The sequence below is a fragment of the Haplochromis burtoni genome, unplaced genomic scaffold, assembly GCF_018398535.1.
Source record: "Haplochromis burtoni strain Fernald_Lab_line unplaced genomic scaffold, NCSU_Asbu1 Contig_31, whole genome shotgun sequence".
Lineage (NCBI taxonomy): Eukaryota > Metazoa > Chordata > Actinopteri > Cichliformes > Cichlidae > Haplochromis > Haplochromis burtoni.
Window position 1 is genome coordinate 1,862,465 of NW_024582392.1, and position 23,038 is coordinate 1,885,502.

The 23,038-nt window shown below is 39.0% G+C and overlaps 2 protein-coding genes across 2 annotated transcripts in view; one reads left to right on the forward strand and one right to left on the reverse strand.

Annotated features, from left to right (window-relative positions):
• Positions 1-7,965, forward strand: part of syt6a (synaptotagmin VIa) — an 81,114-nt gene extending 73,149 nt beyond the window's left edge. The window contains exon 7 of the mRNA XM_005918847.3: positions 1,450-7,965. Within this exon, the coding sequence (XP_005918909.1) occupies positions 1,450-1,521 (72 nt within the window). The 3' untranslated portion in view covers positions 1,522-7,965. The remainder of the gene's footprint in view (positions 1-1,449) is intronic.
• Positions 7,966-9,047: 1,082 nt separating this feature from the next.
• Positions 9,048-18,666, reverse strand: olfml3a (olfactomedin-like 3a). Its single transcript, XM_005918848.3, has 3 exons — positions 18,282-18,666; positions 14,142-14,454; positions 9,048-11,535 (listed from the first exon to the last, which is right to left on the reverse strand). The coding sequence occupies exons 1-3, from the start codon at positions 18,510-18,512 to the stop codon at positions 10,751-10,753; spliced, it is 1,329 nt and encodes a 442-aa protein (XP_005918910.1). The 5' UTR covers positions 18,513-18,666; the 3' UTR covers positions 9,048-10,750.
• Between the last annotated feature and the right edge of the window lie 4,372 nt (positions 18,667-23,038).

A 23,038-nucleotide genomic window follows, 5' to 3' on the forward strand; every position in this document is an offset into this window, starting at 1 on the left:
TTATAGAGAATGCTCAGACAAAGAGAAAACATCCAGTGAGCGGTAATTCTCTGGGCAGAAATGCCTTGTTTATGCCAGAGGTCAGAGCTGCCTGGCCAAACTGCTTTAAGCTGAGAGGAAGGCAACAGTAACTCAAATAACATTTCTACTAAAGCTTTCCCACCAGGCTTGTGCTGGTTCTTAATCTAGAGCAAACTCTGTATTTCATCCACTCCTGGCAGCTAAGAATAGGAAAGTGAGGCTGCAGTTTATGCAGGCTCACCAAAATTGGATAAGAAAATTCGGGAAAATGTTGCTTGCTCTCGTGAGTCTCAATTTCTGTTGCAAAATTCAGATGGTAGGATCAGAATTTGATGTAAACAGCAACCTGCATTGTATCAACAGTTCAGGCTACTGCTGGTGGTGTAATAGAGTGGGGAGATGTTCTTGGCACATTATGGGGCTCCAAGTAACAGATTATATTTTTTTAAACCTGACAGCTAACTTAAGTATTGCTGCTGACCATGTCTATGCCCCTATGACCACAGTTTACCCATCTTCTGATGGTTACTTACGTAGGATAACGCACCATGCTTAAATCATCTCAATTTGGTTTCTTGAGCGTAATAATGAGTCAAATGGCCTCCACAGTCATGGGAGATTCCCATGAAGAATGTGACACCAACAAAGTGTATTAAGCAACTGTGTCGTGCTATCATTTTAACATGGATCAAAATCTCTGAAGGTTTCCATGACCTATTTGTAGGTGATGGAAGGCAAAAGGATATCCAACCCAGTACTAGAAAGGTGTACCTAATCAATTGGCTGATGAGAATATAAGAAAAAGAACCAAGGAAACACATACCACGTCCACTTTCAATGCAAATGCAGCTACAAAGCAATTATCAATCAGAATACACATGAAGCAAATTTAAAAACCATGGTAACTTTAGGAAGTAGTGAGAGCATTGCTGAACCCATGGCAACAAATTCAGTTTTTAATTCTGCGTTATAGAAATTGCCGTTCCAAAACTTGATGGATATTTAAAGCAAATTTCATTATACACAAGCCAGCACTAAAGATAACAACTGTGGCTTTCTTTATTTCTATTATAATTGCAGCCAAATCATAAGGCTTTTTACAGCTAGATGTGACTCTATTACATTTTGCATCATTAAAGAAAGTTTTCTGGAAAATAGCTCCAAGAAAATGAAAATAAAAGAAAGTTCTGCGGAATAAGGTGTAGGTGATTAGGGAGCTTTCTTTGTTTTGAATTCAACATTTTAAGGCACAGAAGAAGAAACGATGATGAGATTTTGTATGTTTAGTGCTGAGGTTTCATGCTACTTTTTTGTCACTTACTGAATGTTCTGACACACTGATTTGACACCTTTCTTTGGCCGATATTGAAAGTGAGCAAAGCGACATATGTGCCATAAATCACTGCCTTGTGTCTGTGTGCCCTGTAGTGGAAGGCGAGGACAGCCAGCTTTGACAGCCAGGGCTCCTGCCCTTCACCCAGGCCCCCAGCCAGTCCCTGAGCAGAGCCACCTGTGACCCAGCAGCCCAGAAGGGGGTTTCCGTCCTCCTGCTAAACCACTTCCTGTCTGTCTGATTGAGGAGAAATACAACCCCAGCGTGTGTCCCTCTCCCACTTTCTCCCTCTGTTTCTCCCTTCCTCGAGTCTAGTCCCAGAGCACTCCCAAGAACTGATCTCGGACTACCGTCCGTCAGTTAGTTGTGTAAAACCAACTCTGTTTTCGGGTTAAAATTTAGGGTCCTCAATTTCAAATGTGGGTGTTTTGATGGCCCGAAGTCATTTGGCTGACATGCAGTCTGCAGATACTGAGCCGTCTGAGCTGAGACGAGCTGATTCTGGTGTCCTCACAGGAGTCTTTTTAAACACTGAAGATTCAACATTGCACTGCAGAGACGTTTGATGAAAAAAAAATAAAAAAGCTCAGTGGGATATCACTCCTTGAAAGCAGTGGAGGTTTCACAGAGGGAAGCTGAGGACATGGCCTCAGCAGAAAAGGAGAAGACCTTAAGAGATCTGAAGCTTTTTCAAAACTCTACAGCTGTATAAGAATAAATGATGCTGAGTGTAGCATTTTGGAAATATTAGATATAAAACCACTCCACCATTCGTTATTGTTTGTGATGCTCCAGCTGAGTTTGCTGTACTTCCAGTTTCATCACTAACAGAAGCAATTATCAGATCTCCATCTTACTGAAGAGAGGCTGAATCAGACTGAAACTAATATACTGTCAGCCTGACAAACTGCAGCTTTGGTGTGTTTTCAAAAGCAGACATTTCACATGACAAAGAAGAAAAGCTGCAAGATTATTGGGCTTCACAGCAGAGCAAATTGGCTGCATTGCAGATTTTTTTCGGGTCTTTGTCCATTTTCAGCGTAAGAGGTAGGAGGTTAAATTACCACACAAGGCACAGCCAGATTTTAAAAGACAAAATATTATTTTGACACACAAACGTTTTCACAGAGGGAGCTGCAAAGGTTTCTGTAAACAGTGAAAATGCGAGCACACTTTACACACCCTTACCTCTTTCTCTGTTTGATGTTGCAATCTCACCCTCTTATCCAGGTGAAAACTCCCACCAACGCTCATGTTTTCTTTCAGAGAAAAACACCTTTCAGAAACACTTTTGTCACATATTGTGCTTTTTTATGTAATTTTTTTCATCTGATTTTGGTGGATGTGTATAGCTTTATGTACAGGCATCTGCTGGTTACCATATGTATGTTTTATCTAAACAGAAAAAAACAGAAGAGAAATATAATGATAAGGCTAGATTTAAAAAAAATGACTTTAATTTATGTAGCCTTGTTGGTGGTAATGATTTAAAATATTAAATGAAAAAAACAACTTTCTTGATGTTTATGCTGTCTAATTATACTGCTGGATTCACTTACAGGGATAAATTAGGCTGGATCTGTAATATGTGGCATTTGGAGGATATTTGATGTGAGAAAATGTTTGATCTGTATCAGTATTATTAATTTGATTGGTCCCTGGTAATTATTGGCTCTCTTTACAGTCACTCAAGTTTTAGTTGGATAAAAGATGATGGATGCAGTCTGCGTATCTATGGAATATACACCTTCGATATGTTTGATACAACTGCCTTTTACTCCAGACATCATACCGAGTTACAGTTTTGAACGGATCGTTGCATTGCTTTATCGTACTGACTTTACACACTAGCAGCTGCAATGCTGCACAAGTGACGATGATGCAATTTTAGTCAAGCTCCCTCATAACCCTTACATACAATGGATACTAAATTTGTGTAAGTTTAATTAAGCACTTACTTGAACAAGTTATGAACTCGTTTTTTTTTATATCCAATTATGTTAAGCTCATAGACTGTATATAAAAGATGTCTGCAGCCAACGTGATATGACCCTTTGGTTAATAAAGTCCTGTTGTGAAGCTTTAAGCTGCCCATTTTTACCATTACCATGTTGGTGTTTTGGAGCCCTATGTGTTGAGAGAGGGGTGGATGATGCTGAGAAACCGAGGAACACTCCACTCTCATAGGGACTCATCGGTAGTGTTGGGTGTACCATGTTCCAAAGTAACACGTTATATAATATTATTATATATTAGTATAGCATTTTTCAATATCACAGTAATTTAACATATTCGTGTACTAAATTCAGTACTTACATTACAGTTACAATTTTGTCATTACTTACATTCCAAAGCGTCACTTTTTCTTTAGAATTAAAAAAACAAAAACAAATCAAACATGGCTTTTTAAATGTATATTTACACAACAATCAGATGATTTGGAATGATGATCTCAGAATGGTCTACACCATTTAAGGAGTGGAACTTTGGATATTCCTTTTATTTTTATTGCCCGAAAGAACAAGAGTGCAATGGCAAAGTGCAAACTACATCTAGAATAGAAACAGCCACATTGTACTGCTCACACAGCATTGGCTCTTTGCAGGCATCTGCACAGATAGCATGCTAATGCAAAAGCTAGCAAAGAAAGCACATTGTAGGTTCTGTGTTTGTAGGTGACACTAAAAGGCAGATGTGATATGTTTGTCCTCAGTGAGAGAGGGATTTGTGTCAGTTTGTGCATTATAGCTTTGGGTTTATATAGTTAGCTGATTATTAAAGGAAAACACAAAATTAAATTAGCAAGTAGTGTAACCAGTTAATTTCCCAAATGAGTAATTATGTAATGTACTACATTACTTATGAGGAAAGTAATGAGAAATGTGCAATGTATTACTTTGGAGTAATGACCCAAATACTGCTCATCAATCATAGCCTAGGCCAACATAAAGCACATTCTGCTTTATTGTTTTAAATGCTAGTGGCAAATTTGACAAGAGGTTTACTGAGACTCATTGAGCAGAAGGGTTTTTCTTCCTGTAGACTTGCAACCTGATGAGTCAGCCTCTACTATTTATTGGAAGAAAACTTGCTTAAGGCACTTTCCATATTGGCTTCACTTTTCAAACAAGGAGGCTATGTTCATCTTTTATTTACAGTCTATTGTTTAATCCCCCAAACGTTAACTGATTTCTGTGACTTTTTTAGTTTTCTCACAAGTACTTAAACAATGTCAGGAGACCAAATCAGGAAATTACCTAAGCTGTCCTTTCTCATATGGATCACACAATATGACATAATCTGAAGTTCTGTCACTCCCAGAAATGATACCTTTTGGTTTTGACAAAGGGGCTGACTAGACAGATCATGCAGGAGACATTACAACCATTCAGAAGCCGTGAAACTTCCAGACTGTTAGCTGCATCACTCCCAAATTAGCACAATCAATTATCATACAGACTTTGTACTGAGGAGCTGACAGGTTAAAGATCATCTAATGCAACAAATATTTGAGCTTTTACAGATTCTCCATCATATAATAGTTAGAAAAAGTCAGCACCCAGAACTTTCAGTGCATTTGTAAAAACACCTAAGATTAATAGTATGCTGCAGCAGGCAGGTTTTTATTTATTTATTTATTTTTTATTCAGGGCAGATAGCAAAATGAAGCACAAATTGCAGTATCACATAAAATGAATACAAGCCATTTCATAATTCCTAGCTGGTTGCCGGCATGGCCTTGACTGCTCTCTTATGATCATGTTTGACACTTATTAAGATGAAAAGCAGTTTTTTAACTGAAAATATTTCGTCATGGACCTTTACGCCGAGGCCACTGAGATTCCAAGGTCAAGGTCCCCGAAATTCAACTTTATACAAGATGTTTTGTACATGCACGTATGATATCAATTTGAAGCTCCTACGTCATGTGATTCTTGAGTTATCGCATAAACAGACTTAGATGTCCACACCACCTGCCCACCAGGTGTGGTGACGACAAAACTCCATCAGCCTTTTACAGCAGAGAGGAAAAGAGCTATACATATAGAGGGTGTCCAAATTAATAGGCTGCATCCTCCTGAGGCCACATTTGTAGGCCGATTACATCACAGCGACGCGACAAAGGCTGTTTAAATTGGTAGACTCCTCCAAATGCAGCCGACAATTGCGTCCTCATTTTCCCCGAATTTGAAGGATGGGTCGGGCGTGTCCTTCCTGGCCCACCATGTCCCAGAATTCATAGTGTGGCCCAGCCAATTCCAGTTTTCAACAATGGCGGTCGCTACTAAGTTTTAATATTACTCTTATTAATCTTTCTGGGTCACAAAATAAACTTTTAAGATATTTTCAGGCGAGAATGTGGGCGTGTAAACTTCAAATATCTGCTTGGTTCATCAAGATATCACACATCTGCAAAAGTGCGCCGACATTTTCGGAGGCGTCTGTTACCCACCAGCTCGATAGCTAGCTAGCTAGATAACAGCAAACTCCCCGCACATCATTTTCAAACCCCCCGCGGTCTTTCGCTACTCAGGTTAAACATTATATATGTGTCGCTTAGATAACTTTAAAATGTTATTGTTTGGCTTTTTTTACTGTTTTATTTGTTCGTGAGTAAATCAGTTTGGCTGAGATTAAAGTTATAGTTTTCACACAGCTGAATAAACGTCAAACGGAAAACTGATTAAACAGAAGTGTGAATGATCGAGAATTTACGTCAGTGTCCTGTTATATTTTAAATAGAAAGGAGCAGATGGCCAAGTTTATTAAACTCCACTGAGACAGCTGGTGACGCAAAACTGAAGGCTGGACTGTTCAATTTCACAGCCGCTCACTTCCAGTCTACCCGGCCTAAGGAGGACCCGGTCCACGTAGACCGTCAGGAGGATGCAGCCTATGAATTTGGACACCCCCCACCCCCCCACTTTTTTTTAATAGGCCAATCTCTCCTTCAAGGTTACTTTCTGGTGAACCTCCGGACTGCTCTCATTGAGGATGTATTTTTAGTCTACCACTTGTGCATCTGCTTTTTAACGTGGACCTCAATCACACAGAAACTCCTTTATCATACTAACCTGACTTTCATGTTATTTTATCTCTGGTTATGAGCGCTAGCTATCCAGCAAAAAATCCAGTGAAAAATAGTCACCTATTTTACTGTTTTTTTCTGGCAACTATATTCTTATTTTTTTATTACTACAAGTTACCCTTGTTAATAAAGATATTCTGTGGTTTTCTGCCTACCTGCTGCATGCTCATACACAACTCTTTGTAAACAAAAACAAAATTTAACTAAAGCTATGCTAATATTGTATAATTAGGGATTTTTTGTTTTAGCTTTGTAACCAGAATAAACATTTATTTCATAATTTTCTGGAGTTAAAATCAGGACATTTAGCCCAGACATGATAATATGCAGAGTAAATGTTAAGCAGCGAGGCTGACAGACAACATTTAAAGATTATATTTGGTAGGGTTTGTACAGATAAAAAAAAATTCTGACATGAGGACCATTTATTAAATAGTAATTTTGTGTTATAACATCAGCCTACAGCAAATTTAATCTAATATTTAACAATGTTCTTGGCAATGGAATGCAACCGTCTAGACATCTCTGGCAAAGGAATACTTAAACTGCAGGCTGCTGTACAATGAACATGCTGTTTATCACAGAGTCTGTGAAAATGTCATTGAAAAGTTGGGTCCAGATATCAAAACATGAGCAGATGGATTCAGCAGACCGAATAGGGCCTGTTTTAGTCATTTCCTTCATGGGAAGTTTACCCAGAGAGAGCAGTTTAATACTGCTATACTTCGGTAAGAGGCTGGGATGACAAAGCGGGGGCAGCTGATGGGTGGACAGGTCAGTATCTATAGAGCAGTGGCATTTCTCTAATTGGCACTTGTTACCATGAGAGTGAGTCAGTGCATTATTGTTTGTGCTTGGTGTAATCCATCATAGCATCAACACCCCTTTCACAGATGTTTGAAATTTGCTCTCATCCACACAGTTTTCAATGGTGAAATTCCTCTGTAGACTAACACCATCATCGATTTCTAATATCTTATTTAAATGTAAAATCTGAAACATGTGTTGAAATATTATAATGTAGTTTCTGTTCTTTTATAAAACGTACTTTATGATGGTCTAACAATGTGGTGTGTTTTCATAGTAGATAAAATCTGTTAAATCAATTGCCTCAGTTTATGGACTGTTTAAAGACCTTCCTTCTTTGCCTAATATTGTAATGTTTCTTGATATGATCTCATATCCCTTCCAACTGTTACGATAGCACTGAATTTCCAATTTTTTATCGGGCATTTTGTATTTGTAATAATAGAAATGTTTGAGAAAATGTTAGTTCAGACAAATGTCTATTATGGGTTCCTTTTAGAATTTAGATCATTATGGAGATTCAAACGCTGAGTGAACCATTGTGTAAAAAACTGAAATGGCATAGAGTATTTCCACCGCCTTCTTTGTGTCTTAACAAGTCTGAAAATCCACATCAGAAAATTGCTTGTTGTTTTTTTCTCCCATGGGGCGTGATGTGTTATCAGTTCTGTGACATGATTTTCTTTTCTTTGATTAAAAGACTTCTGCAAAATAGGCTCTGTGCTGAGAATTTTCTGGCAAACACACCATATAATGACAACACAGCCAGCGGCTTAACAAGCAGGACTGAGCACGGAGGAAATGGGATTCCAACTGAATCTAATGGTCGAATTAAATGAGGGGTGGACACACACACACAGCACACAGCAGTTAGGACTTGACAGGCTCTAATAAACTGAATGGCATTTTCATAGTTTTGTTTGTTTTGTGTCATTTTTTATTTAAGATACTAGCTAAGCTCTGTATATATTGTATTTCCTTTATGTGGATTTGGAAGACTGTTATCCATGTTGCATTGCAGGAATAATGAGCCTTCAGTTATTGATTCTACTGGATTTGTGTTCGTGAGAGTGTAAAAACTGAGTTATAAGGGGTCAATATGATCAGGTTTTCACCAAGTGGGAAGGTGACCTCAAGAAAAGGCCTCCAATAATGCTCACCAGCATGTTTGGCTACTTCATTGATTTTTCTTTTGTTATAAAGGAAGTGTTCTGCTTATTAACACTCCACATTGCAACAGTTGAGCACCTATTATTCAAGAATCCACAATAGCATTTTTCTAAGAGCAGAAACAGAGCAGAGAAATAATAACCTCTTCACGCTACACTAACTGAATTTGTTATTGCGAGTTTGTTACGGGCCACTTCTTCAGATCACCCTCAGAGGTGTTCTCTACCATTTTCATGAGAACTGTTACTGATAGTTCTTAGCTGATGCCAGAAGTCTAAAAACATAAGCATATTAGTCTATCATTGTTACTTAAAGTGTGTTTCAGTAGTGGCTGCATGGTGCAGTGGTTTACACATTTACTTCAAAAGCAAAAGATCTTTGGTTTGATCCCAGGAGACCTTTGGGGGATGTGTCGTGTGTAATTTGACATCTGCCAAAACAAATAACCAGAATGACCTGCTTAAAAAATGGGACATACTAAAGGTAGCTTGATTTAAAACGCACTGATCTGGAGGACTGAAGATTCATGCATACATGTTGTTTCAGCACGTGACATCTGGGGAGCATCTTTGCTCACATGATCATCGTAGCAACAACTACCAAACACTCACAGCTCACCTAACTGAGCTTCCATTATCAGTTAGCATGAGCAAACCCTTTTTGAGTAAAATAGGGTGATTGCAAGATGCAATAATCAACTTCCCCTTTATTGAGATGTTAAACTGTATAAGCAATTATCCCACTCTCTGGATAATTACATAATGGGTTTTGATTGGCTGCTGGCAGCACTGGGGCGTTTAAAGAAAAACTATGTTTGATTAGCTGGCGCTTGAATTCGTCTTAACTAAGCACATAAAATGGTTGAGTTCGACATCAGCATTAGATTGTATTTCTGAACATCAGACAGATTATAACACTACTGCCTGTCTTAAACTTTTTATTTCTATTTTGGGTGTAAGTCAAAATTACCACCAGATATTAATTCACATATTAGCTGCTTTCCAGCCACCAGCAAACATCACAAACAGAAGAATGGGCTACCTAAGAACTTCTAATTTTATTAAAAAACTGGTGACAGAAAGGCACACAGACAACAAAAAAACAAATTTAAAAAATCCCTCAATGTTCTACTGTTTAATGCAAAATGACAAGATTAGAGTCTCACTGGTCTATTATTCTTTTATGCATGTTGACAGTCTCCTGCATCTTGCTAGACATCTTATTTTTTCTGGTGAGGACGAGTAATAAATTAATACAGTGATCATCATATTTACCACGAATTGGCAATGACCAGTGACAGAGGAATTTTGAGCTCAGAAAAAACAGGCATGACAATAAAAGAATTTAAAGAAATCCAAGTTGAATTAAAAGTCTTCAGCACTGTATGACATCAATTGGGGATTAAATATATCGATGAAGATTAAGGTGTGTATTAGCAAAACAACTGATGAACTAGTTTCTCATTACCCTGACAAAGACTGTGAAGCCTGCGCTTGCTGAATCTGTGTGTTTTATTAAACTGGAAATGGCAGCGGTAGATGATATTCTTCATGATATGAATCATCTCTGTGAAGCTGAGGCGGTTTTGGTATCTGACTGGGTGGGATGCCTCCTGGGCAACTCCTAAATAAGCTGTTCCAGGCATGAGCCCCCAGAATACACCCAGGACACACTGAAGGTATTACATGTCTCAGCTTAGATTTTATGCACACAGAAATATGATGACAACTATTAAAAATGTCAGTTGTGTGGATTCCTTAAAATGTGTCAGCTTTGCCTGGTAGAGGTTACACTGGACCTCCTTTTATTTTGTTTTTGCAGAAGTTCACACAGTCATTTCCAACGCATCTCGAAGACAGTTAGAAATTCTAAGTTGTTGACTTGATACTAAGACCAGACACCACACTTATAAGAGGAATAGGTTCTCTTGGTGGAGACAGAAGTTTTTGTTCCGTTTACTTCAAAGGTGCACTCTTTAATTGTACAGATAACCTTCCTTTCAGTTAAAATGTGAAACCACAGCCAAAGCCAGTAATTAGCATGTCATCTTATCATTTATTTTCTGTGAAAACATTCATATTTATATAAAAACACACTTTAGAAATGAGACAAAAATCAAAATTTATGCAAATCTTAGCTTTCTAGTCAAAGTGTAAAAAGGCTATAATTTAAAAAGAACCCTTAAAGTTCTGAGAAGAAAGGGATGTTATGTGGTTTAACTATTGCAGAAACAAAGTATCACATGAATAGGGAAAAGGTGGATAGGCTATATAAATTCCCTGTTCCTATTTTTTATATGTCTTTGAAAATATGACGCCACTTCTCTGCTGTCAAGCCAGGAGTTTCCTCTTCATGGTCAGTCTATAAATAATTTGGTAGCCGTCATCCCAGCCGTAAAGCTGCTTCTCCTCAGGGTTGTATTTCAGACTAGCGTGGGCCCCGTACCTCCTGGGGAAGTAGATGAGTGGAGCCTCTTCACTGAGCACCATGTCGTTGACATCAAAGACACACTGAACCCGCGAGCGACTGGCCAGACGGGTGTTGTAAACGACATAGACAGTCCCGCACACTACAAAAGCCGCCTCTGCATTTTCCCGCGGGCATCGAGTGTCCCAGATTTGCTCTATATCAAGAGTGGCAGCGTCCATCTTTGCTAGGCTGATGGTTGGTTCACTGTCACTGGGGGCATACAAGAGCCAGAGACCCCCATCATCTGCTGCAAGGTCTGCAACAGTCTCTGGATTGAGGTTGTACACAGTGGCACGGCCCTCCACAGGGAACATGGCAGTTTCTGTCACTGAGCCACTCAGAAGGTCATATTTAACCACCTGCATATCTGCTTCAGCCTCCTGCTTTATGTAATACAAATAGCCATTGTAAACAGCGCTACCAGGGCCGCTCCATTCAGAGGGAAGCCTGATGCTTCTGCTGCCTGTGACTCCCAGGGAGCGTGAAAAGTCAAGTACAGATTTGAATTGGTAGATGGTGTTTCCTGATGTGCCATTAAAAATGTAAACCTTGGAGGATCTCGGGTCTCTGGTCCACATGCCCTTGGGACTGCCCACTCGTTTCATGATTTTCACTGATCGGATGCCAGAAATTATTTCCACACAGTCTGCAGCGAGAGAGAAAACATACAGAAGAGGATATTGGTGAAGTGGAAAGAGCCACTGGTTATGTTCACTTATTTTAAATTAATGGGCTATTCATATACTGCATATACTTTAGATTATGTACATATATTTTTAACTGACCAGTACATCCATCTAGTCAGCTGCTCCAGTTGCAGATCATATTTGCCAGTCAGTTAATAATACCAGACATTATTTTTGTTAGTGCTGCAGGTCATTTCCATTTCCAGTAAATATCCCAGACCTGCCCAACAAACCCCCAAAATTTCCTCTAGAAGGAAGGAAAAAGCAACAACAAACCTCCTGTTTGAAAATGCCAAAAACCTGAAATGTTTATATGATAAGCTGTAACTATCTCAGGTTATCTGAAATATCCCATATGGAAAAGAAATAGTAAAAACATATATGATTTACTCATGAAAGTGGCCACTTTCTCATTACTTTCATATATTTTTTTAGTAAGTATACAAAACATACAAGTTTCATTATATAATTTTTCAAGGGATCTTATATGTGCTTTCACTCTTGTATGCTTTTCATACAAGTTTCATACAAGACAGATAAAAACTTTATAAGATTTATATATATCTTTTCCATATGGGATCATTTCAGATAAAAAGTACCTAATACAAAATATAACATTTAATAACCTTTACTGCAGTGCCCATCATACTGTTCCTCTACAATTTTACTACCACAGAAAAAAATACCCTCTGATAGTTTAATTTAAAAAAAACAAATAATAATAATAATAATAGCAAAAGCAATAACAAAATAACAAAAGCTGTAAACTAAAAATGTAGTGATAACACCTCCATAAATTACACCTGTGACAACAACATTATTGTCACTGTCACTCTGTTAACAGCATAGACTGATTATAAGATTACTTAGCCTTATACATGAATCTATGCAGAGCCTACAACATAGACTGTTTATACTTTTACATGGCATGTCTGCGTTGTCTGCCACCAGAACAACGCTTTTATTCAGTTGCTCCAGGACACACTGAGACTGTAACATGAAAATCACAAGTTCGCTTAGTCCATTTGTTTCACAAGAGAGCTGCTGGATGTAAGTTTGAGCTATTTTTTTAATCGACCCTCATTAATGTGCCATTGTCTGTGTAGTGTAATTGCTTTTCTTACTGTAATCCATGTGACTGATTACCTGGTTAAAGGGAAATAAAACAGACCAAACTGGAAAACAGCTGGAAAGAGTTGCATCTATATTCTAAACCTCATGTCAAAACAGACATTATAGAATTGTATAAATATATAGAAATGTAAAAAAAACCCAAAAAAACAGTGGAATTAATAAAAACACAATTTAAACATATTTTTCCTATTTAGTTTCATTAGCATGTTTCAGTAAAGTGCAACTCTTCAACTGAAATGTGTATTTGCAGCCTTTCATTTAGCAGCCTGTGGTCATTTCTATCTGGCTCTCTAAATTAAAGGCAAATTCAAACCAGTCGGGGAATTGGGCTCAGACTCATATGAGTGCAGCACAAGGGCAGAATGAAGAGAAAGAAGACTAATATCGTTCTGTTGCCAAAATATACACAAAACGGAAGCCCCAATGGCATGTGTGCCAGCATTGTGCTTGCAGAAGCTGAACCAGGTCTCTACAATGCAGTAAAGTTCATTCTGGGTCACTTCACAGACGTTCACAATGGAGAACTGTGTGCAGAGATCATTCCGGCGAACATGAGAATAATGTCACTGACCTCAGGCCACTTTCTGTCCTTCCCTCCATGAATAGATTGCACACAAAAGCTAATATAGAAGGCTGTTGTTCAATCATAGACTTGATTTTGATTTTGAGAATACTGTGTATGACCATCATTATGAGCCTAAGCAATGGGTTTATGATATTACAGCCTAATCCTTGAATTAATGTGTTATTGATTGGCTTGTAAAGTCAGCCAGTAAAATAAAGAAATCAATACTTTTTTCATTTGCCTTGCAAGGAGAGTAAATGGCACCAAAGCAATTTAATGATCTATCATTGGGGGATTTTAGTTTTTGGAACCATTTAAGTGCAAAAATTATACATCTTCGGCTTAATGTGCCACATTACTTAAATCTGCCAACGTGGAGTAGGAATTAAAAACTGATTTCACAACTTTTTACATCATGTTTCAACCAAGCTAGTATTACCTGAGTTAATGACTCAGTGCAGCAGTTGTATTGCAGCACCGTTTGCAGCAGTTCGCCTTGGGACGTGATGATTATAATGACAAACGCTGCGCTCAAACAGTGCAAACAGGGGAGTAGCTCTGCGGAAATAAATGAGTTGCATAAAGCCAGAATTCTACTGGAAAACATGACTGCACAGTGACTCAAAGCACTCTGCTAAATGACTTGTAACAGTGCCGTGTTTGTTTCCCATTTTCCAGAGGCATGGCTCTTCCGAGACTCTCTCTGCAGAAGGAATGGTGTGGAACCCGGTCCTGTAGATGTGTAGCTCTAAATATATACATCCCAAAGGATCTGACTGTGTCATTCCTTCACTGTGAATTAAAATAAAAGATCAAAGACCTGAAGAGGACATTTTTGCTGAGATGTATGTGTACCCTGCAGCTCACCAGAGACTCTAGACTGCAGCTCCTCCCACTCTTCTTCTTCCTCTTCCTCACCTCTGCTTTCCTCCATCTCCCAGGCCTCCTGCTCCACTACCTTATCTGCCCTGTTCGTGCAGGCCCGAGGGGACATCTGCGTTTCCACGTAATCCATCTCTTGTTCCACTCGGTCCACTCGAGCAGCTGCTCCTTCCAAGTCTTTGAAGAGCATGCTGTGGTGATTCTTTAGTCCATCCATGGCTTCAGCAGTCAGCTTTTTGAAATCCTTCATCTCTGTGTGGTACCGATGGGATTGCTCATGCCACAGCTGCATGCGGTCCTGTCAGACGTGCAGAAAGCAACACAAGTGTAAAAATGTACTGGAATATGTGTTTTTGTCTCTTTTTTATTCAAACCAGATGACAAGGAAAAAAACTGTGTTTACACTGTAGCAAACGCTGAGGTCATCAGTTTGATACAAAATAAAATTCCTGCCATGAAAACAGTATAAACAATGTATCCTGTCCATTTTCTGCTGCTGATGTAAAATTTTGAGTCTGTTTGATGACCAATCTCACTCTGTGTGGTTTCAGAGTAAATTTCTTTGATGCTTTGGTTTTAATTCCAGGAAGCTTTGATGTTGTCCATCTTTATAGTATCTTTGCAAACATTCATTTCATCTAGAAAATTAATCCCAGTTATTTTGAGTGCTACTGTTACTTATTTTACACCAACACAGTATCTGTGCCCAGGACTGTATTGTTAGAGCCAATTCTTCCTTGGTGCCCTTTGAAAACCAGTCTACATTTGGACAGGTTTGATAACAAACTCTCTGTGCTGTTATGGAGTGGAAGTTTAAGAAAATACCTTCAGAATAAAAGCATGGCAAGCAAATCACTTTATGCAGTTTTCTTCCAGTGTTTTGTAGGGCTGTGCAGTTAATTAAATTTAAATCGAATAATAAAATTCAATTAGAACTTAATCAGTGAAACATTTTTTTCTGGCCTATTGTTTTCTGAAGTATATAGCATTGTCATTTTGTGATTTATTTTGGTGGAGTTTTTTTATTGTATGTGGCTGCAACATGCTGCAGATTGAATGCAAATTGGACACACAACTGCATCTATAGAAGAGATGTAGGAGGAAGAGATTTTGGCTTTGAAAGTAAAATTTCTTGCGATTTGATTTGAAGTTGTGGAAGTGTTCCACAAGATAAATGATCTTTGAAGAGTAACTTGCACGAAATAAATGCCAGGAAAAATAAGATTTCATTTTCGGAAAGAATACATTTATATGTCATGACATGAACAAGAAGGAAAAGTTAGCAGAAGTAATTTTTGCTCCCGATGTGGGTTTGACTGGCAAGATCTCTAAAATAATTTAGTCACTCACCTTAAACTCTTAAGGGTTTTTATTATTTTTCCCATTGAAGAAGTGGTAGGACTTTTTAAGGAAACACAAGTAACCATGTTTTTGCTTTTTGGTGTATGGTTTTAAAATGCCATATTGTTTTGTAATTTTGGTTACATATTGAACACAAAGGGTTAAATCGGTGAAAGAATGCAAATAAAATGACCATTCAAACCACATTCAGCCTGCAGGCTCATGTCCTCTGTGCCACCTTTATCTTGATCTTCTAGCTGCTGCAGATCTGGCTCTATTTTTCTCCATTTGCCACGTTGCTTTGTAATGGCTAGTTACTTGAATAGAGTCTGTGTATATGTAATTTCAATTTTCAATCCCCCTAATTAGTCTACAAAAGCCCAATATGTATCCTACCAGCATGACATTTCTCATTGTGGTTCACCAGTCAGAGACCAAAACTGGAAACACTCCACTGAGTTCAGGCAAGTCTCAGGTTTATAACCTAAATGTCCATCTTTGGTATGAGTTAGCATGTTGACTATTTTAAGCTTAAAATGGAACTAAATGGCACTGCCTCAATAAAAGGCACAATTAAACAGATAGTATTAAATTGCTACGCAGAATACTTATGAAAAGTTACAATCATAAACCTAAGGCTTGCTTACAGTGAGCTATCGAATTCATCACACTTGAGACTGTAAATATTGGAAGATACCAGTAAATGAATGGTTCCTTTATCGCAACATCTGTGCATTTCTACAGTTATAACTGACAGCAAGCTGACAGATGAATAATGAGTTGAGGTATATACCTGGTTCTAATGTTCATCTACAACAAACCCCAAGCAAGAAAGAAGTACGAGGACAGTCAGCTGCAACTGACACCAAAAATTGAATGGCAGCTTGAAAAAGTTTTGCCTTGTCAGATGAGTCTCAAGTTCTGCTGCAAATGTGGCATGAATAATGTGAAAGCATAGATAATGGTCTGGAGGATATCTTCTTGGCACACTTACACCCCTTAATACAAGTTCTTTAAATGCCACAGCCTACCTGAGTATTGTTGCTGACCACCCTATGCCTTTATGATCAGTGTATCCATCCTCTGATGACTCATTCCAGCAGGATAACACACCATGTCTCAAACTCAAATAATCTCAAACTGGTTTCTTGAATGGCCTGTATTTTCTTGAACATGACAATAAGTACACTGTACTCAAATGGCCTCCATAGTCACCAGATCTCAATCCAACAGTACGCCTCAGGGATGTGCTGGACAGATGTCAGTAGCATGACAATATGGACTAAATTCTCAGAGGAATGTTTCCAGCACTTTGTGTTCGTGCCACATTAAGAAGAAATGTGTTATTAATCACTTTGAGAATAAAGTGGAGAATGAGTGTAGATGAGTTAGTGAAATCGCCCTTTAGAATTGGTTTCAGTAACAAGGAAATTGTTTCTTTCAGCTCATAAACACAGTGTGGTGTGTTTATGAGCTGGATGATGAAACGATGGTGCAGAAAGCTGCATCTGGTCAGAAGGAAAAGAAACAAAGAAACTTGAGTGGGAAATGGTTGGTAATGGGCAGATGCAAGGATAGCGATGGTTACGCCCTTGTATAGAGGATGTATGAGGATAGATAAGAGGATAGATGGCTGATCAGTCTGCTTCACTGACTAATCTACACAAGGCATTTTGTAGAGGGTATAGCAGCCGTGGAGGACTAAAAAAGTGGCTGGTGAATGTAAGCAAGTAAACTTTAGAAACTAGTATATTAGTATTTTTCACATTGGTAAGGATAATGCATTTACAGCCGAAGACTCAGTCGTGTTTCCAACTATAAACACTGTGGGAGGGTAAGATTTCCCTGTTTCAATCAATCAATTATCGCCTAAACTAAATAGAAAGGAGCACTGTATTTCTCAGCACATGACTGACACAGTGAGAGTGACAGGTGAATTATTTAGACTGAGATGTAATAACTGATAGCTCCCCTGCCCCCTTCCTCCTTTACATTGCTGTGAGCCTGTGGACAAATGGAAATGAAAGTTCAATGAAAGCTTGCTGATGAATTGCCGTGTTCATATCAATGCAAAGGTTGAGCCAGTATATTGGAATTGAGACCACAGGGGGGAAGTGAGTGGGATTTAACTTTAAATGTATTTATTTCACGCTTATAACAGTTTTAAGGATGACATCGTTGCAACGGAGCCACACAGTTTGACTCTGTAAATGTAAACCGAAAGAATAAAGGAATTATTTAAATTACTCCCTTAGGTGAGCAGATATTTAATCCTCAAGTCAACATAAGTGTTTGACTTGCACAAACTTTCATGACATTGATATAACATGTAGCCTCATGAGAGCCACTTTAAAGAAAAACAATACTGAACACTCGGTAATTCGATTCTTTCCTCGAGGCTCTTTGTTTACTGCAGCTTCATTCTACCTCTGAAGAACACATTTCTCGGTTAGGCTGTTGGGATGTTTGATGCCACAGCCACAAAGGTTGGGCTTGTACTCATTACTGGTGTGTCACTATCTTAAACCCTGAAGAAAATGTAATATTGTTGGACAGAGAAGGAGAGGGCTGCATGCATCAAATGATGTTCCCCCCGGAGGCTGCTGTAGAGCTGATGAGCTGGGCAGACATCGCATTAATTGCTTTGCATTAGGAAAGGCATTAAATTCAAATCAAAAAAAGAGGAGGAGGCAGTCAACTGTTGTTTATGATGTTTTTATGACTACACAGAGATCTGAGCTGCCATTTAAAGCATAAGTCACTTAAAGGACAGTCGATTCTTACCTCAATAGCCAACAATCTGTTCTCCAGATAATCCATCAGCCCCTGGTAGTAATACTGGGCACCAGTGAAAGTCCAGGCAGTGGAAATGAGGAGGGCAAACAGCAGCTTCATTGTAAGCCGATCAATGGAACAGCTGAGTTTCTTTCTTTCTCCAAGTTTTAGAGGATTCTTCGGGGTGATGTTTGCCTCTGCAGAGTTGTCCTTAGTGTCAAACAACCCATCAACGCTCATATGTGGTGTGCAGTAGAAGAATAAGTTTCAGCTGCACATGCAAAAAGGTGAGAGGCATAGAAAGAGTAAGAGGCCACTCGGAGAGTTTCCGATTATTTGACCGCTCTCACTTTGCTGGAATGTTTTCACAAACTCTCAGGGAGGAGCCTTGTGCCTCTTACCCCTCTCTATCCCAAAAAAAGTGAATGTGCTGCACTCACTTTGTACTTGTTGTACACACTCCCAGAGACATGTAAGGAATACAGAACAAACAGAACTCGATACAAGTGCCGCTCTACTCCGATTACTTTTTTACTCTAAGAAACTTTATCATACTTTGTAAGTTTAGCACTCAGTAAACAGCTTTTAGCTTCTTTTTCAGTTTCTGACACCTTTAAGGTTTCTGTCTCCTGCAACTACTTGACATGCAGCTGAATAATGGAATCAGCCAATCCAATCCCCTGTTGGGTGATATTAACTTTCTGTTGCTGCTAAGATGATCTTCTTAGCATTTTGAAGAAGCAACTGTGAGCTGTGTTGAGAGGGACAAAGATGCCAATGCTACAGCTCAGAAATGGCACAAAGCTAGATTTAAGCTCAAGCTGTGACTCTAACACACATTACTGGAGATGACTGTACCTGGAGAGACTCGGTATCAGGAAACTGTGTGGCAACAAAAGGTAAATAAACTCAGGAAGTAAATAGGACTAATGAAATATAAATGGTAAATGGCCTGTATTTGTATAGCGCTTTTCTAGTCCCTACGGACCCCAAAGCGCTTTACACAACCAGTCATCCACCCATTCACACACTGGTGATGGCAGCTACATTGTAGCCACAGCCGCCCTGGGGCGCACTGACAGAGGCGAGGCTGCCGGACACTGGCGCCACCGGGCCCTCTGACCACCACCAGTAGGCAACGGGTGAAGTGTCTTGCCCAAGGACACAACACCGAGACTGTCCAAGCTGGGGCTCGAACCGGCAACCTTCCGATTACAAGGCGAACTCCCAACTCTTGAGCCACGATATAAAATAGGATATAATATATATATTTAATATTTGTTGGTATGATATAACTATCATGTAATAGATATGTCATAATATATATATAGGTGAATATATATATCATATATATATAATAATATATATATACTATATATATATATATGATACAACAACAAATTTGTCACATACACAATCATACAGGGTACATGTTAGTGAAATGCTCTATGTCCGAGCTGCGGACAGGCTGCAGACGTAGCCATGCCATTCCTGGGCTTGGTTTTAGCACAGGGACCTAGCTAGGATTCTCACTGGATACCGGGTGGGAATCACTTGCAACTCCCGCTCCAAAGGTGTGTAGTCTTACCACTACACTATCCAGCTGTTCCAGCTGCATATCCAACCAACATGTGCAAGAAGGTAAAAGCAGAGTGTTTGTTTCTTTGCAAACAAACTCTACCACATTATTTTTGTCCACTGGTAAAACTGTAATGCAATGGATTACTTTAGTGGTAGTAATCATCAGTCATCATCACTTATACGACATGATTCTCATGCACAGCATTCCTCCCACCAATCATAAACTTGCCCATAAAATGAAAACTTTGACAGACATTCAAACATTCAATTCATACATTTTGTTGAAAAGGGAAAGTTAAAAAAAAGAATCTTTCACATTACAGTGATTAAAATGTCAATATTCTAAAATAATAACAGTAATTTTGGTAACAATGGCTGTGTTTGTCTTGGATGTCTAGATCACCTGTAGCTACACTGACTGCAAGTGAAATTTTGCCTTGAGAATAATAAAGCCTCCTTCAGAGTGAAGAGCACAGAGACTTGGAAACTAAAACAGGTTTTAAAAAGAGGAAAAAGACAGAAAAATTAATCATATTTTTTATACTGATACCATACCATACCACCTTTATTTATAAAGCACTTTAACATAAAACCAGAGTTCACAAAGTGCTGTACATGCTAAAAGCATAAGTAAAGAAAATTAAAATGAGATAAGATAAAATAAATAACTAAAAAACTAAAATAAATTGAAACATGTCAAAACAAATTGAGTCAACCCCTCTAATCAATGCCAAAGGCTTCAGCGAATACATATGTTTTAAGAAGACTTTTAAATTCAGAGAGAGAAGAGGCCTGCCTAACATGCAAAGGTAGATCATTCCACAACTTTGGAGCAACTACAGCAAAAGCACGATCACCTTTAGATTTATACTTAGTTTTTGGTACCTTAAGGAGCTGCTGATTGGCGGACCTAAGGGAACGGGGAGGTGTATATGGTTGTAGTAGCTCCGAGAGGTAGGGGGGGGGGGCCAGGCCATTAAGAGATTTAAAAGCAAATAAGAGAATTTTAAAAACAATCCTAAAATATACAGGTAGCCAGTGGAGTGAAATTAAAATTGATGAAAAAAACAAAAACTAATTCCAGCTACCCACAAGGAGCACAGACATGGCACACTAGTGACCAAGAATAAGGGGAAAACAGGACTATTTATACACAAAGGGTAGATTAGGCAAGACAGCTGGGGAGGAAATGAGAACAATCAAGACAGTCGCAGGGATGGGAACTGATTAACCCAAGTAAAACAGAAAATAAGACCAGCATACGAAATACAGAGACAAGAAAACTCAAACTGAACACAATACAAATTGACACTGGGGAGACTGGAATGATAAACTCAAGACAGAAATGAAAATGTAATAATATTACCAAACTGAAAGGAAGTGCAAGAAGGATTAGTGCCAATATATGAAGTCAGAACTAGAAAACATGAGTATCAGTAATAACTAGTCAGAAATCAGTACTATTAGCAGGCCACAACACACCCAACTGATCTCATAATGGCTGTGTACCATTTAGGCATGTTTTGCACTAAACAGCAGAAATCATAAATTGGTATTTATCCATTTTCTGTTGCTTATCTAAGTCCAGGTATCAGAGGCAGCAGTCACTTCCTCCTCCTGTTGGGATACTGAGGTGTTCCCAAGCCTAGAGATGTAATATCTGCAGCACATCCTTCCATCTATAACATACCCAAAACCTGACATTTTGGAGGTGTCAAATGCCCAAAGTGCCTCATTTGGTTTCTATTGTTGTACACTTAGCCCCTCCTGCATGATTAAGCTCTCCAACATTCAGCCTCTTCAAATGTTTGAGAGAAAATTAAAAAAGATATTTTATACCAGTCTGAAAACAAAAGACTTTTCTCACTCAGCCAGATTTAGCCCAGAAACATTGCCCATGGACATCTGTTGATTGTGATGCTGCATATGTGCTGTTACATTATGAAATACGCTGCACGTATATTTCTCCATCATTAATCATAATTACAGCATGTGCGAAAACATGACCACATCACCATATTTTAATTGAAGCCTTTTCAGTACACAGCAGACTTTTTGACTGTCATAGCAGGAACAGATTTGGTAGCGATGGCTCATTTCCAACAAACATCCCAGTAAGCCATGACAGTGAACCAGCATGAACAATACCACGACCCTGTAATTACCTCAACTACACAGCACAGTTGTTTTTCGGTGCAATCGGTTACACCTGTGCTTCCCCTGCTATGAAACATCTGCTGTGAAAAAAGCCAAAAAAATACAGCTTGGCTAACACCTGCACACCTGGATAATCATGTGATTATCCAGTCAGATTAGAATGCGGCGGTACTACAATGGATAAAATCTCGCACACACAGGTCAGGTGCTCCGGTTAATGCTCACATCAAACATCAGAACGGGAAAAAATGTGAGCTCGGTGACTGTGGCGTAATTGGCGGTGCCAGACAGGCTGGTTTAAACACTGCTGATCTGCTGGGATTTTCACAACAGTCTCTAGAGTTAAATGAGTGTTTGGAGCCAACAGAGAGACTATGGTAACTCGGTAACCACTCTGTGCAGCCCTGGTGAGCAGAAAAGCAACTCAGAGTGAAACAACACATTGAGGCAGATGGACTACAACAGCAGAAGGCTGTGTCAGCCAAGAACAGAAATCCAAGCCTGCAGTGGGCACAGGATCAGTAAAACTGGAGATTTGAAGACAGGAAAAAACGTCGGATGAATCTCAATTTATTTCACTGAGGCTGCAGATGATCAGAATTTGGCATGAGCAGCATGAGTCCACTGACCAGCCTGGCTTTGTTTCAACAGTCCAGGCTGAATATTGTTGGGAATGTTGTTTTGGCACATTTTGGTCCTCTTATTACTGACGGTCACAGTGTGAATGCCAGTGTTTTTTTAGTATTGTTGCTGACTGTGTGGCCGGCTTACCATCTTCAAGCAAGGATAATGCACCAAGCCATAAAGCAAAAGTCAAACCGGTTTCATGAACTCACAACTCACCAGATCTGAAGTCAGTGGGACATCTTGGGGATGCGGTTGGAGTGGAGAGTCACAGCATGAGTTTGCAGCTGACAAATCTGCAGACATTATGTGATGCAATCATGTCAACATGGAGCAGAGTCTGACTCAGAAATGGAATGCTGTTTCTAAAAGAAGTGCGATATAAGTAGTTTATCTAAGAAACA

What these genes read in the sequence shown, in the direction of transcription:
- olfml3a (XM_005918848.3), bottom strand. Translation starts at nt 18,512, where the DNA reads ATGAGCGTTGATGGGTTGTTTGACACTAAGGACAACTCTGCAGAGGCA. An exon ending in ACAGATTGTTGGCTATTGAG is followed by an intron (nt 14,455 to 18,281) that starts GTAAGAATCGAC and finishes CACGTCTGACAG; the next exon opens with GACCGCATGCAGCTGTGGCA. An exon ending in GCTGCAGTCTAGAGTCTCTG is followed by an intron (nt 11,536 to 14,141) that starts GTGAGCTGCAGG and finishes CTCTCGCTGCAG; the next exon opens with ACTGTGTGGAAATAATTTCT.